This window comes from Zootoca vivipara, chromosome 3 (assembly GCF_965207765.1).
Source record: "Zootoca vivipara chromosome 3, rZooViv2.hap1.1, whole genome shotgun sequence".
NCBI lineage: Eukaryota > Metazoa > Chordata > Lepidosauria > Squamata > Lacertidae > Zootoca > Zootoca vivipara.
The window spans coordinates 54688722-54702876 of NC_142586.1; the positions used below are offsets into that span (position 1 = coordinate 54688722).

Below are 14155 nucleotides of genomic sequence, written 5' to 3' on the forward strand. Positions count from 1 at the left end.
GGCTTAATCAAAGCTATTTCTATTGTGGTAAAGAAACTTAACAGACTGAGTAAGCTTTGCATACTTCTCTGGTGGATTTTCTCTTGGAACATTTCTCAGCGAATTCAACATCCCAGTTTTCATGGTGCAGGTTTAGGTGTTTGATCTGTTACCGAAGAACAGACACATTTTGCCCGATATATTATTTGGTCTTTAACATTTCGTACTCGGACTGCATACACCCGCCCCAAAGCCACATCTGATTTAGGGCCTGATTTGGTGGTTCAGATCAGCCTGACCTAACCTGGAACAATCTGAACCTGACCCAACCCCTGGATCCATATCACGATCTGGAGAAAACAGATTGTCGGAAATCGCATTTACTTGTATTGGGAAATCCAAAATGGTCACATCTTTGCAAGACTGGGAACCTGTATTGGAATCAGATATATTTAATCTTATAGCACAAATTAAACCTGGAAAATCTCCAGTTTAGTTTTTATTCCATTTGAATTACAGTGGTACCTCGGGTTACAAATGCTTCAGGTTACAAACGCTTCAGGTTACAGACTCCGCTAACCCAGAAATAGTACCTCGGGTTAAGAACTTTGCTTCAGGATCAGAACAGAAATTGTGCTCCAGCAGCGTGGTGGCAGCAGGAGGCCCCATTAGCTAAAGTGGTGCTTCAGGTTAAGAACAGTTTCAGGTTAAGAATGGACCTCCGGAACGAATTACGTTCTTAACCAGAGGTACCACTGCACTCTACTCTTTGTTGGAATATTGGGGTGTAAATCACCAATATTCTTACTACTGCCACTGGCTTCGGTAAAGAAGACAGCAAACAATCGTAGGTGCTAATCTACGTTTATTCAGAGAGTGTGTGTTCGGCCATCACTCTCCAGTTCAGAAGAAAGTGAAAGTAGAAAGAGAACAAAGAACATCACATGACAGGAGATCAGGTTACAGCTTGAGCTCCTGTGTGGGAAAGTTACAGCAATCATATAAAGTAAACAATTCAGCCACATGCCGCATCTGTGCCATGCAGAGGATTTATGCTAACATCTCCCCTGAATCCTGAAATGGAAAAAGATGCAAATGTGAGAGCATCATTAAGAGAAGTGAACAGACAGTTGTCATAAACAAAGTAGGACTTTCCTGCTGTGGAACTCTCTGAGACTGGATTGACCAGCTTTGGCTTCCAGGGGACCAGAGCAGTTGCTCTGTTGACAGAAACAGTGTTGCGTTTGACAACCTGTTGTTGTGGCTTAGCCTGTGTGACTGCTGCCTGTTTTGGAGTTCTAAGCACAGCTAAATTTGCAATTGCTGTGTTGGCAAACTCCTGAGAATACCTCTTGGGTCCTCTTCTAATCCTCTCAGACCTGCGTGAGAGGTGCAAATCCTGTTTACTGAGATTCTCCCCTTCAGGACTTTTGGGAGAACTCTTACCAATGGTAAACAGTGGATCTAGTGCTTCAAGCACTTTCTCATCATCTGATGATGGTCTGTTAAAAACAGCATGAGTTCCTTTGTGTATGACTGTCTCCCCTGTGTCAGAGCTACTCGGGGTAGAGCCATCAGCAAAGGATTCATCTTCACTACCACTTGTGTCAGTGTAGGAAGCATCAAAATCATTGGCACCTATGGGAAATTCATCAAGAACATATGTTTCTTGTGGCGTAGGAGAGTGTTCTACCTCTTGAGTAAGAATCACCTCATTGGAAGAAAGCAACATAACTCTGTATTGACCTTCCTCAAAACCCAATAGAATGCTTTGGACTGGCTTGCCCTCAAGCGAAGCCACCCACATTTTGGTTCCAAAAACCTTAGTGTTGCTCACATCAGGCTTTTGTTGGAACAGAATCTCATAAGGAGAACGCTTCTGTCCTTTAGGAACCTGTCTGAGCCACTGGTAAAGGAAAAATGAGATGCTTTCAGCCCACAGTTGTTCAGACAATCCTGAACTCAGCAGTTGCGCCTGCATGCCTGCTTCTAACTCAGTGTTAACCTTAACACACAAGCTTTTGTCCCAAGCTGCCTGGGTCTTGGCAAACTTGTGGTGAATGCCTTTGTCATCAAAAAAAGCTTGAAACTCCTGTGAAGTAAAAAGAGGAATGTCATTGGTCAATAAACATTCAATTTTACAACCATGTTTCAGTTCAACCTTAGCATGAAATTCAGAAAATTTCACAATAGCCTGCTGAGGCTTTTTCAGAGGATAAAACCACGTATACTTAGAGAAGTGGTCAGTTATCAGAAGATAATATTTGGCCTTGCCAAGGGACTCTGGCATAGGACCAAAAACATGAGCAGAAACGATCTGGAAACAACGTGTTAGACCTTTCTTGCTTGGTTGCTTCTTTGCCACCTTAGGCTCCTCTGGACCTGTTAAACAATCATCAACAACATTAAAACATGCATCACTTTTATCATAAGATAATCTGAAAAGGTTATCTTTGTCTCTGTGTCCCGTCAAAAGAACTTCTCCATCTTTAGAAATCACACAGGTGCCCCTGTGAAAACACAGCTCAAACCCCTTCTCATCAATTTGAGAAACACTGAAAAGGTTTTGCTTCAACTCTGGAACAAGATACACATTACTGATACTCAAATTTAGAGATTTCAGAAAAATAGTTCCTTTTCCAATGGATTTCAAGGAATTGCCATCTGCCTGTGACACGATGGAGTCCAGCTTCTCGAAAGTCTGGAACAGTCTCTTGTCGTTGACCAGATGGTGCGAAGATCCCGAATCTATGATCAGATAAGACCCGTCGTCGTCTTGGTCATCAAGCTGAGTGAGCATTAGAAGCATTTTGCGTGCAGTAGGGCCCTTGCTGCTGCCGCCGCCGCCGCTGCTGCCGCTACCGCCGCTGCCTCGCCCCTTAGGCCCAGAAGCCTGTTGTTGACTTCCTGAGTCCTTCTGGGGTCGTCTGCATGTCTTGGCTGTGTGCCCAGGAATATTGCATAACTGGCATCTGACCACAGTTTTAAGGGCTTGTGCAGTCTCTGCAGATGCACCAGGTGAGGGTGAGTAGCGCTCCCCGTTGGCCTCCGCCTGTGCGCGGGTCCTGTCCTCCTCATTAAGCAATGAAGCATAAATTCCTGCTGCAGTCATTTGCTGAGGGTCTTGAGCCCCCAGCTGGGCTGCAATAGCATTATAGGACTTGGGAAGGCTATTTAGCACTGTAAAGCAATAAATGTCGTCATCCAAATTGACGTTTCTGTCAGCTAGCTCCTGGCGTAGTTGACGCATCTGATGCAAATGGGCTCTCAAGTCTCCTCCCTCCTTCAGACGCAAATTAATTAATCTCTGAAAGAATAATGTTGTTGATCCGGCGCGCAACCTAAGGTGCTCGTCCCGAAGATGAGTCCAAACATCATAAGCATTATCTAAGTTCCGAATATGAACCAGCTGTGATGGGTCCAAATGCAGAACTATTGTTGCCCTTGCCTGTGCGTTGCGATTCAACCACCTGTGGCCTGGCAAAACGGGCGGTGCGTTCTGAATCAACTCAATAAGTCCTTGCCGGATAAGAACACATTCCATTTTAACACTCCACGTTGCATAATTTGAGTCATTTAACAAAGGACACAAACTCTTGGGTGTTTGATCTGAATCCCCGGCTTTAGCCATCTTGCTACTGTAAGCGTGCTGCTAGCTTCTGACTTCAAAGTACAAAGAAGCTGCAAATTAGGCTTTCGGCAGGCATCTGCAATTAAGCTGCCGCTTTAGAGGTTTTATTGCCGCTATAAATCAGTCCCGGTTACTCACTGCTCCGGTGATAAGGAACGCAGACTTCCGTGCACTTCCTCCCCTGGAACGCAGGAACCGTGACTCCCAAGCAGGCGAAATTCCTCAGGATCAGCTGCTGCAGATTGAGGCCTCCTTGCCAGTTTACGCTTTTCAGAGGTCCGTGGATCGGAACCAGAGCTCTGCCAGAACTCTGCTACCACTGTTGGAATATTGGGGTGTAAATCACCAATATTCTTACTACTGCCACTGGCTTCGGTAAAGAAGACAGCAAACAATCGTAGGTGCTAATCTACGTTTATTCAGAGAGTGTGTGTTCGGCCATCACTCTCCAGTTCAGAAGAAAGTGAAAGTAGAAAGAGAACAAAGAACATCACATGACAGGAGATCAGGTTACAGCTTGAGCTCCTGTGTGGGAAAGTTACAGCAATCATATAAAGTAAACAATTCAGCCACATGCCGCATCTGTGCCATGCAGAGGATTTATGCTAACACTCTTATGCTGATTGGTGTGTGACAACTCTTGCCAGAATATTTACCCACAATGTTAAATCTGGCCATGTCCCTCTTAGTGGGTTCCAAGCAGTGGTGGTGCCAATTTGTTTAAATGGCTCCAAATTACACCCAGTGAATTACAGACCAATAAGCATATCGTCAACCACTGGAAAACTGTATGCCATACATTGAAATAGTATATTGCTGAAGTGGATCAATATCTTGGAAGCTGAACAAATTGCTTTTCAAACAAAAGCTGTTGTTAATATTAAACAGCAACGTTTGTAAATTTAGTTTCAGCGATATAGTCTTCAGAATTGTTTAGGCTCAGAAGGACAGTGAAGAAAGTATACGTATTTGAACTCTCTCATTTTTAGGTCTCATTGGTGGTGATTATGCATACATATGCAACGTGGAGAAGACAACAGGTTATTCGTATTGATTTTTCTTCTTTCATGGCTTGTGATGTTCTTCTTGGATTGGTTGAACCAAGTATTGTTTTAGAGCTGATTGCAAACTTAGTTCAAGGTTTGTTTTTTGTACATATACAAAAGCAAGATTGCAAAAACCAGGTGGACCAAACAATAGAATAAGTAAGGCAAAACATAACAAATTACAAAACAATTAAATTTAAAATTAAAATATCCTTAAAACAACATACAACATTCACATCTGCATAATATTGCTTTGATTTCTCTGTTGCCAATGCAAATGAAGCTACTTTTTCTATTTTGTGACTATTTTTGCTTTTCAAAATGACTCCTTTGCCAAGGAACTCTTCCGCGTGTCTGTTATAAAACTCCAGCATGTTCTAGGTCACATGTTCAGTTTACGTAAGGCATTGGATAGGCTTTTTGGGCTTCACCATTGCCCCAAATGAAGTAAGGCTGCAATCTGCAACTTCCCCCACAGTATGAGATATAGGAAAGGAATAGGTAACACTGATGGTTTTAATAGTAGTATAATAATAATCTACTATTATTGTCCTCATTAGTATGGTTTTGCGAAACACAGAATTCCCTAGCGCACAGTTTGGGGGGGTGGCAAACTTACTGGATCAGTGGATAAAGATTAAGGCTGTATTAGTTTCTCTTTTTAAAATTTAAATATTTATTCAAAAGTTACGGTACAGCTTTGTCCACTGCCATAATATCACAGAATGATCACTCCAGTCTTCAATCTACTTACTTGGGAGTAAGCTCTAGTTAATTTATTGGAAGGAATATAATTTAGTAAGACTTATGAATAACATACACAGAATTGTGCAGTATGTTCTTGAAGCTGCAATCCTACAGACACTTGCTTGAAAGTACCGGTAAGCCCCACTGCGCACAACATATTATTCCAAGTAAACATATATATGTTCAAGCTGAGCTGGTATATTTTGTTATTTCTCTCTCTTTTCATAAGAATTGCAGAGCTTTATTTTGCACGAGAGTGATACTATTAATAATAGGAAAGAAATAATGCCCCTTGTGAAATGTGGGGTTCCAAGCTGCAAAACCAAAAAATAAAAACCAAAAAACCCTAATGAGGTTTCAGCAGAAGATTTATGGATTACAGAGATGTTATCTAGCTAACTCCCCTTTGTTTGTGTTACTTTTCTTCTTAGTGAATCTCGATATGAGCCAAGATTGCCAAGGATGTGCAACATGTTCCCAGTTCAATGGATGCTTAACATGTAAACCTCGACTCTTTTTTTTCCTGATGAGGAGTCAAATTAGAGAGATAGGGATGTGTTTTTCATCCTGCCCCAATGGATATTATGGACAACGGTACCCAGAAAGAAATGAGTGTAAAAGTAAGTTGAAGGAAAAGTTGCAGCTACTCTTTTCATGCTGTCTTGTGAACTCTTGTCATGGATATGAGCCACTATTCCAATGCTACCCCAACATATAGTCCACTGGCAATGGGTCCCTCTGTTGTGTTGCTCTCTTCTTGACACCACCTGCTTCTCTGTCAAACCTGGGGGGGGGGGCAGTGAGACTCTCAATCACTTAGCATCTGTTTTCTTGGGATTAGAGTGATGGCCAACCAAATCCCCAGTCTCCACCAGGGAGCTCCAGTCCTTCACCTCTCCTTATCTCCTTTTCACTTAAAGTTAGTAATGTAACCAAGCATAACCCTCAATGTTAGAAGAAACTGGTACTGTACTGCCCAGGAATCCAATTTATTCGAGTTTGTCTAAGGGAGATAAACCAGTGGCTATGCACAATGAAAATAAAATGTTAAATATTGTTCTCTCCTAGGGTACAATCTGTTGGCTGGTTTTCTTGCTATTTAAAAAATAAAATAAAGAAGCATAATATGTAAATGTTTGTTGTGTTGTTATTAATGATTATGGTAGGGATGGTAAAAGCCTCATTTTAAAAGAGATGTAAAACTACTATGGTAGTATGTGGGTGATGGGTTTTGTGATATTGCAAAGTGGCAAAACCTGTTTCCTTGAACATTGATCCTGGATAGAAGATTATACATTGGGACATAGTGTGATGAGTGTGTTTCCACAGCGGCTTAACCACTCGAAATGATTCTTTCTGTACACACCAAGCTTTATAGGCTAGCCACATTGAGAAGCAGATAGATCATGGGCCAGTCTAGTGCTATAACTGTCAGTCCTTCCAGCCAATGTCTTCTTGCAATGGGGTTGACCCAAACATCTTCAGTTGCTGATCCCTAATGGATACAAACTCTGTCTTGTATATGACATCACACTAACTTAAGTAGCTCATGGTATACATGGCAAATAGTAATTGCTTATTTCTCGCCCTTCAGAATGTAAAGCTGACTGTGAAACCTGCTTCAATAAAAATTTCTGCACAAAGTGTAGAAATGGGTTTTACTTACACCTTGGAAAGTGCCTTGGAAACTGCCCTGACTGGCTGGAAACCAACAATCACACTATGGAGTGCAACAATATTGGTAAGTAAAATGTCTGTCCCCAAAAGCTGTACCCAATACATCATTTCCATTTGTGGAATATAGTCTCTGTTGGTTTTTGCTTACCTGCAAAGACATGCAGTTTAAATCTTGCAAAGGGGAAATATGCACAAATAAAATGTTTGTGCTTCAGAAAAGGTGTTTCCCCCCTTTGTAGGCATTTGAAGGGGGGGGAGGTCCGTGGACTTACTTGTTATGATGGTTGTCATAACTTTTTCTATGGTTGTACGAGGCAGAACAACCACCCACCAAATGTGTATGGTGGAGGCCTGCTGGTGTATGGTAGTATTCCTGCTAGCGGATCCTAGTTGAAAGACTAGGATGCACTGGATCCCAAGCCAGTCTCACAGACATTGATCACCAACATCAGACTTCATCAAGATCACTGTGCCAACTTGGAACTCACAAAGGGATGAAGCCTGGTTGTTCTGCCTCCTCCCCAGACTTTCTGCTACTGCCACCATGAGCAGCTGGGCTGCAGCATTTGAATTAAATCCTAAAATACCAGTTAATTTCAAAACATAGTATCACAACCCAAATAAATAATTCATTTTTTACAGTTCTAACAGTTGTTCCATTTTAAACTCGCTATATAATATGTATATGTATATGTATTTTGTGTGTGTGTGTGTATGTATGTGTTTGTGTGTAACCTGTGGCCCATCAGATGTTTTAATTTCATTTCACTTTTAATTTGCATACCACATTTCTATATCAAATCCAAACTACTACTCTTCTTCTTCTTCTTCTTCTTCTTCTTCTTCTTCTTCTTCTTCTTCTTCTTCTTCTTCTTCTTCTTCTTCTATACACAACATGGTTTACAAGCTGAAAAAACAGCAGAATATAGAAGATCACACCCACTTATAACAATTCAATACAAATGTTGTTGAACTCCCAACTTCTTTCAGCCTCGGCCAGCATGGCCAGTGGTCTGGGAAACGAGCAACATCTGGGGGAGGGTGCCATATATTCCTCATCTCTGTGTTAAAATACATAAACCAGAGTGAGGTATGACAAAACTTTCAGGCGCAGTTTATTATTACAACCTGCAACCAGTTCCTCAAAAGTGCCAAGTGCAGGAAGTGGCAATCAGATTTCTTAGACCCTGTAGTAGATGATCTGTCTCACATGCCCCACTGTCTATTATTTCCTGGTGCAGTTCTTAAAAGCAGCAACAGAGACAGGGTTGCTGTTCGTTCTCTTCCCCTTTGTTCTGGATGCTCCCGCTGCTTCCATACAGTTCAAGTGTATCTGTTTTTTATGTGTGCATTTTAGTGCCTAAATATTTTGACACATGAACTTATGTCTGCGTCCTCTATAAGGCATAGCAAGTGTTTTGTCAGAGATGACTGGTCACAACCTGGATCCAATCAGTGGCCTCATTATGCAAAAAACATCTTTTATTTGACCAATGCCTAAATCTGTGCATAGGATGCAATTCAACCAATGCTGCTTTCCAAGGAAATCTTATTCGTTTAGTCCAAGCTTTTTCTTCTTAGGAGTTGTACTTACTAGATTACACACTTAGCATATTGATTTAGGCTTTCTGCTGCGAGCAGGTGTGACTCTCACCCAATTAACAGAATCACACCCCCGAAAGCTCATGTTAATACATCTCAAAGAGTACAGAACATATCAAGTTATGTCTAATCACACTGATGCGCTAAAGCCATCACTATAAAGTTACCATTAGTAGTAGGACTTCTGTTGCTGAATCTTGTATCTTCCATTTATCTGAAATACTTGAATGATACAATACTTGCTTGGCAGCTATTTGCTAAGCTGTTCAAGTTGCTAAAAAAGCACTGAAAACCCAGTGTCATGCTAGGTGATGGTTTCCAGCTGGCCCAAACAGATGATCCTGCACCAGCCAATGAAGCTACTAGCCACAATGGCTACTACCCACAATGCCTATGTTCTACCTCCACTGTTGCAAGCCTCTGAATACTAGTTGCTGAGAATCACAGGTGGGGAGAGTGCTGTCGCGCTCAGGATCTGTTTGTGGGTTTCTCATCGGCTTCTGGATGGCTACTGTGAGAATAGCATACTGGGGCGGATGGGCCTTTGGCCTGATCTAGCAGGGCTATCCTTATGTGAAGCTTTCTGCAGCATGGAGACAAACATTGCCACTTACTAATGTTTGCGGATCAGAATGCTGTTAATGGTACAGAAACAGACTAAAGTGAAAAAGTTGGCAGTGCTACTCCATGAAATTGCCCCGAGCTTTTACACTCTTATTTGAAGTAAAATAAAAAAATTCCTTCAGTAGCACCTTAAAGACCAACTAAGTTTTTATTTTGGTATGAGCTTTCGTGTGCATGCACACTTCTTCAGATACAGTGAAATAGGAGTCCCCAGGCACTTATGTAGAGAAGGGGTGGGGAGGGGGTGGGGAGGGGGAGGGGAGGGGGGATCACTCAGAAGGTGAAACAGCTATCAGTCAGTCAATCACCCACTTCCACCACCCTTCTGAGTGATCCCCCCTCCCCTCCCCCTCCCCACCCCCTCCCTACCCCTTCTCTACATAAGTGCCTGGGGACTCCTATTTCACTGTATCTGAAGAAGTGTGCATGCACACGAAAGCTCATACCAAAATAAAACTTAGTTGGTCTTTAAGGTGCTACTGAAGGAATTTTTTTTATTTTACTTCGACCCAGACCAACACCTACTTGTAACCACTCTTATTTGAGCAAGCACTTCATATGAAACAAACCTTTGAGAAAGCATACATTCAAGATCATAAAGATCAGTTTTCTCTGGACCTGACAAACATACAGATTAAATATGTGGTGCACAAGGTGTGAAAAGAATATATTGTGTAAGTTCTGCATATATTTAGGGCTATTTGGCCATACTTTCTTTGCTTCTTTAAATTATTATTCTTTATTAAAGATTGTGTGTGTGTGTGTGTGTAACAAAAAACTACATATAGCATCTCCACTTTAAATTAACTGAGGCCATACTTAACTTATGTCATATTTTTGTTGCAGTGCATTGTAAAGTTAGTGAATGGAGCCCATGGGGTCCTTGCATGAAGAGAGGGAAAACGTGTGGTTTCAAAAGGGGGAATGAAACGAGGGACAGAGAAATCTTACAACTTCCTTCTACAAAGGGGAAACCATGCCCACATACAACGGAGACAAAAAAATGTATTATACGGAGAAAGAAATGCCAGACAGGAGAAACAGGTACTTACGATAATTATTCTTCCATATTTTTGAATTGATGAATACCAATTCCTTATAAAGGCGTTATTTCGTCAGAATTTTTGTTGGGGCTTAATAGTATTTGGTTTGAGAAAATCCTAAAACTTGGCATGTTGGGAATGTTGACTCATGATTTTCGTTCCTTTAAACAAGGTTCATTTAAACAAGGTATCATCCGGAAGCTGTAAGAGTCATTTATGCCATTATGCTATTCCTCAGTTGTGACACTTGGAGTTAAGTCACTGTTTAAACAGTCTGGCAGAGGAAGGCTAGATAATAGCTAGATATTCTGAATGCAATATTAGCTACAGTGTTTACAAGTTGTGAGTAGCTGAATATGATGACTAACCAAGCAAGCCTTTACTCCAAGTATGGTCCAATTCTGCCGGATGGCGTGGGGTGCAGGGAAGATATAAGCCGCTGCAGCAGCAGGACAGTGCCTGCCATATCCTTTCCTGATCCAGAACAGGAGGAAGAAAACACGCAACTCCCCAAAGCACAGAATAGAAAACAGTGACAACCACTATGTCCCTAGGAGCACTACTTGCACCTGCCCAATTATGGACTGGTGCAGGGACGTTGCGGCAGTGTCATGGAGTGAATGTGGCAACATTATGGCATTGCCTTCATGATGGCCAGATATACTGTAGATGGAAACAAACCATTCAGTCACAGGGACAGCTTGCCAGCCTCCCTCCTCCATGATGCCACAGCAACACCCCCACTCCTGCACTCCCCAAGCTCTCACTGCTGAGTCAACAGCAGGACCCTGAGAACCCCGCAGGAAGGGGTTTGAGTCACCTTACACCACCCACCAGGGCTGGCTCTAGGTAGCGCGGAAGCCATGCTGCGTGCTGCAAGGGTGGGGGGCGCCGGAGCGATCTCCGCCCCTCAGTGCCAGGGCGCCCGACCTGCTCAAGACTGCCCTGCCACCCACACTTGAAGCTTCTCGACTGCATACCACAAAGGAAACAAAGTTGTATAGGACACAGCCTCCCTTACAGTACACGTTTTGGATGGAGGCCTGCCAAAAGAGTTCAGAAGTCTTTCTGTGGAAAGTGGGGAGCAATTTGCTAGGCAGAAAACGGGGGTGTGCAACAAAGAAAGACACAAACATGCCCCCTGTGGGATAGCCTCCCCAAAACTCAGTGCATAGGGCATGGGGCAGGCAAACAGGTTGGATTTCACGGCCCACCATAGGGAATGCCAAGAAGTCCCACTCAGTTTGGCATTTCTAGCTGGCAGCAGTCATGTCAGAGACAAACAATAGGAAGCTGCCAGGACTTTGGGTCACACTGCAAACCCCACAAAGAAGCTCCCAACTTCTTCAGCCACAGCAGTCAACCGCAGGCAGATACATAATATGACATTCATGGAGAAATGTCCCAGCTGCAATATGACCAATACATAAACCAGGTTGGCCATGGCTGCAGAAGGAGGCCTAGCCCTGTGGAACAGCTCAGATGTCACATGCAGGAGGTTCCTGGTTTAATCTGGGAGAGGAGTTCCTCTTCAAAGAGAGTTCCCAACACATAGTGTCCCAGAGAGAGAGAGAGAGAGAGTTGTTTCTGTGCTAATCAAGGTGTGCTATGTGAGACAGTAGCCTAATTCATATATAGGCCAATGAACCCTTTTGGCAACCATTGTGATCAACCCTCCTCTGCAATTTTGCCTGGTAGACTAGCCCCACTAGATCATTTATCACTTTCCCCTTGCCAAATAGTGGTGGCAGCCATCTAGTTGTGTGTCTTGAGAAGTCTAGCTGTTTGTGCCAAGTGCTCCCTTTGTATGTAAAGTGCCCTTTCTCTATGGATTCCATTGCCAGAATTCTTCTTTGTGTACTCTAAGTGTTCATGATATGTGAGGCCAGAGTGATATACTGTGGCCTCATGCCAAATGCTTTGTCATCTGAATTATGGCCTCTGTTGGGGAGTTTATAGACAAGTCTTACGGGTTGTGATTGAGTGCATAGTGATGCCATATCCTATATTCTGTTGTAATGATGTAGATGGGGCAGTGGGTATAACCCTGAAATGAGTTTTATAGATGGAATTGTTGTTATCCCAACTCTGTGATCGCCTAAAATTTTGCCATTGTTGAAAACATATTTGAGGTCTGAAGAAATAAGGGATTTGGTGTAAGCTTGGTTCTCTCCTGTCCTTCCCATGTATCCACCTGTTTTGGTTGCTACCCCTACTTTCCTAGGTCATATGTAGAAAACTGTGATGTTGCTAACTATAGCCAATTGATAATTGACTGCTGCATGTCCTATACGGTGAAACTCTTTCTTTCTTTAGAGTGGTACTTTCATGAAAATATCCCTTTGTGTGTGATGTGTTTTTAAAAAGGTGGGGTTTTTTTGTCTTAGTAATTTTTAAAAATTCTGTCTTGTGTTGTTTTGCATTTATTTATTTCATAAAATTTACACACCTCTTGATTATTTAAAAAACTGAAAGCAGTTTACAAAAAGAATAAAACAATAAAATTATTGGTAAAGATGGTTAAAAGCAACTATTTAAAACATTTTTTTAAAAAAATCAGTAATAAAATATGTTATAACACACATCAACATTCTGCATACAGTATATGGGGAGGTTGCCTAAAAAAATATCTTTAGCAGGCACCAAGAATACAGTACAGTGAGGGTGCCTCCCTGGTGTCAATATGCATTAACGTAGACGACCGTTAGCAGCGAGCCGGGTTTCAGAAAACTCGAAAGTTTAAGTCAGAGTGGGGACACAACCCAGCCCACGGCTATAATATAACAGAGCAGTTGTGGATCAGAAGATGGTCAGGCCTGCCAAGGGTCATTGCAACAGCTTCCACCACTCACAGTTAGTGTCGAAGGCTGTTTTATGAATGCTGGGCCATGTGGTATCTGGATCCTTGCTGTGCCTGGTTATAATAAGGGAGAAAGGGAAGAGTAATCAGCAGAACACAGTGCTGTGTACTGCAGTGCTGTACAGCACAGTTGATTTGTGGACCACACCCTGTAAAAGTTTTATGTGCCTTCCTGTTCGTCTGATCTCTTTTTCTACTAAACCACAGTACCTTTTAGTTCTTTTTCATTGCTTTATCCTTCCTGCCCCACTTAGTGACTTGCATGCTGCAAACTGGTTTGATATGCACAATTCTAAAGGGATCCCAACTGCTCATTATATTAATGTGATTTCCAGAGGTTGGAAGCATTTGCTATTTAACGACTCCATTAACTTTCTACTGATTTTTCACTTTTAAAAATAAATGCACATTAGCAATTTACACTTTTTGCAAATGGCCTTGGTTTCCACTGGCTAGCATGTAAATTTCAAAGTTGTTTGCAAGAAACCAGTGTTACATATTCACACATTTTATGATGTGTCTGTTCACCGGAATGAGCCAGGAATCTATTTTATGGGGTATGCCTACACGTCCAATTATCAATACCTTTTTGTTAGGTACTATTGGGGAACTTTAAGAGAATATGAGATGGTAAACTTCTAAAATATAATAAGCTGTGGTGAAATATTTCACTTGACATTAATGGCTATAGAATGCAGCACTTCAGGATAATTCAGAGATGGTGTGAAAGGATGGGCAAAAAGGGGCAGCCTAGTGCAAATGAGACTATTGTCCTCTTCCATTGGCCATGAGTGGTTGTAGATATATAGCTGGATTGAGGTGTCAACATGCACCTGCTTCCCACATATGGCTCATCTTTTACCCATATGTAACCCACAGGGATTCATTTGGAACACTTTTAATTGGAAGAGGCTTTATTCAAAGCCACAGACTTTTGAAATATCTT

At 42.1% G+C, this 14155-nt stretch overlaps 1 protein-coding gene across 1 annotated transcript in view; it reads left to right on the forward strand.

The window, feature by feature from the left end:
- Positions 1-14155, forward strand: part of RSPO3 (R-spondin 3) — a 59215-nt gene that overhangs the window by 22999 nt on the left and 22061 nt on the right. The window contains exons 2-4 of the mRNA XM_035108717.3: positions 5835-6023; positions 6998-7144; positions 10153-10350. Coding sequence (XP_034964608.1) covers positions 5835-6023; positions 6998-7144; positions 10153-10350 — 534 coding nt within the window. The remainder of the gene's footprint in view (positions 1-5834; positions 6024-6997; positions 7145-10152; positions 10351-14155) is intronic.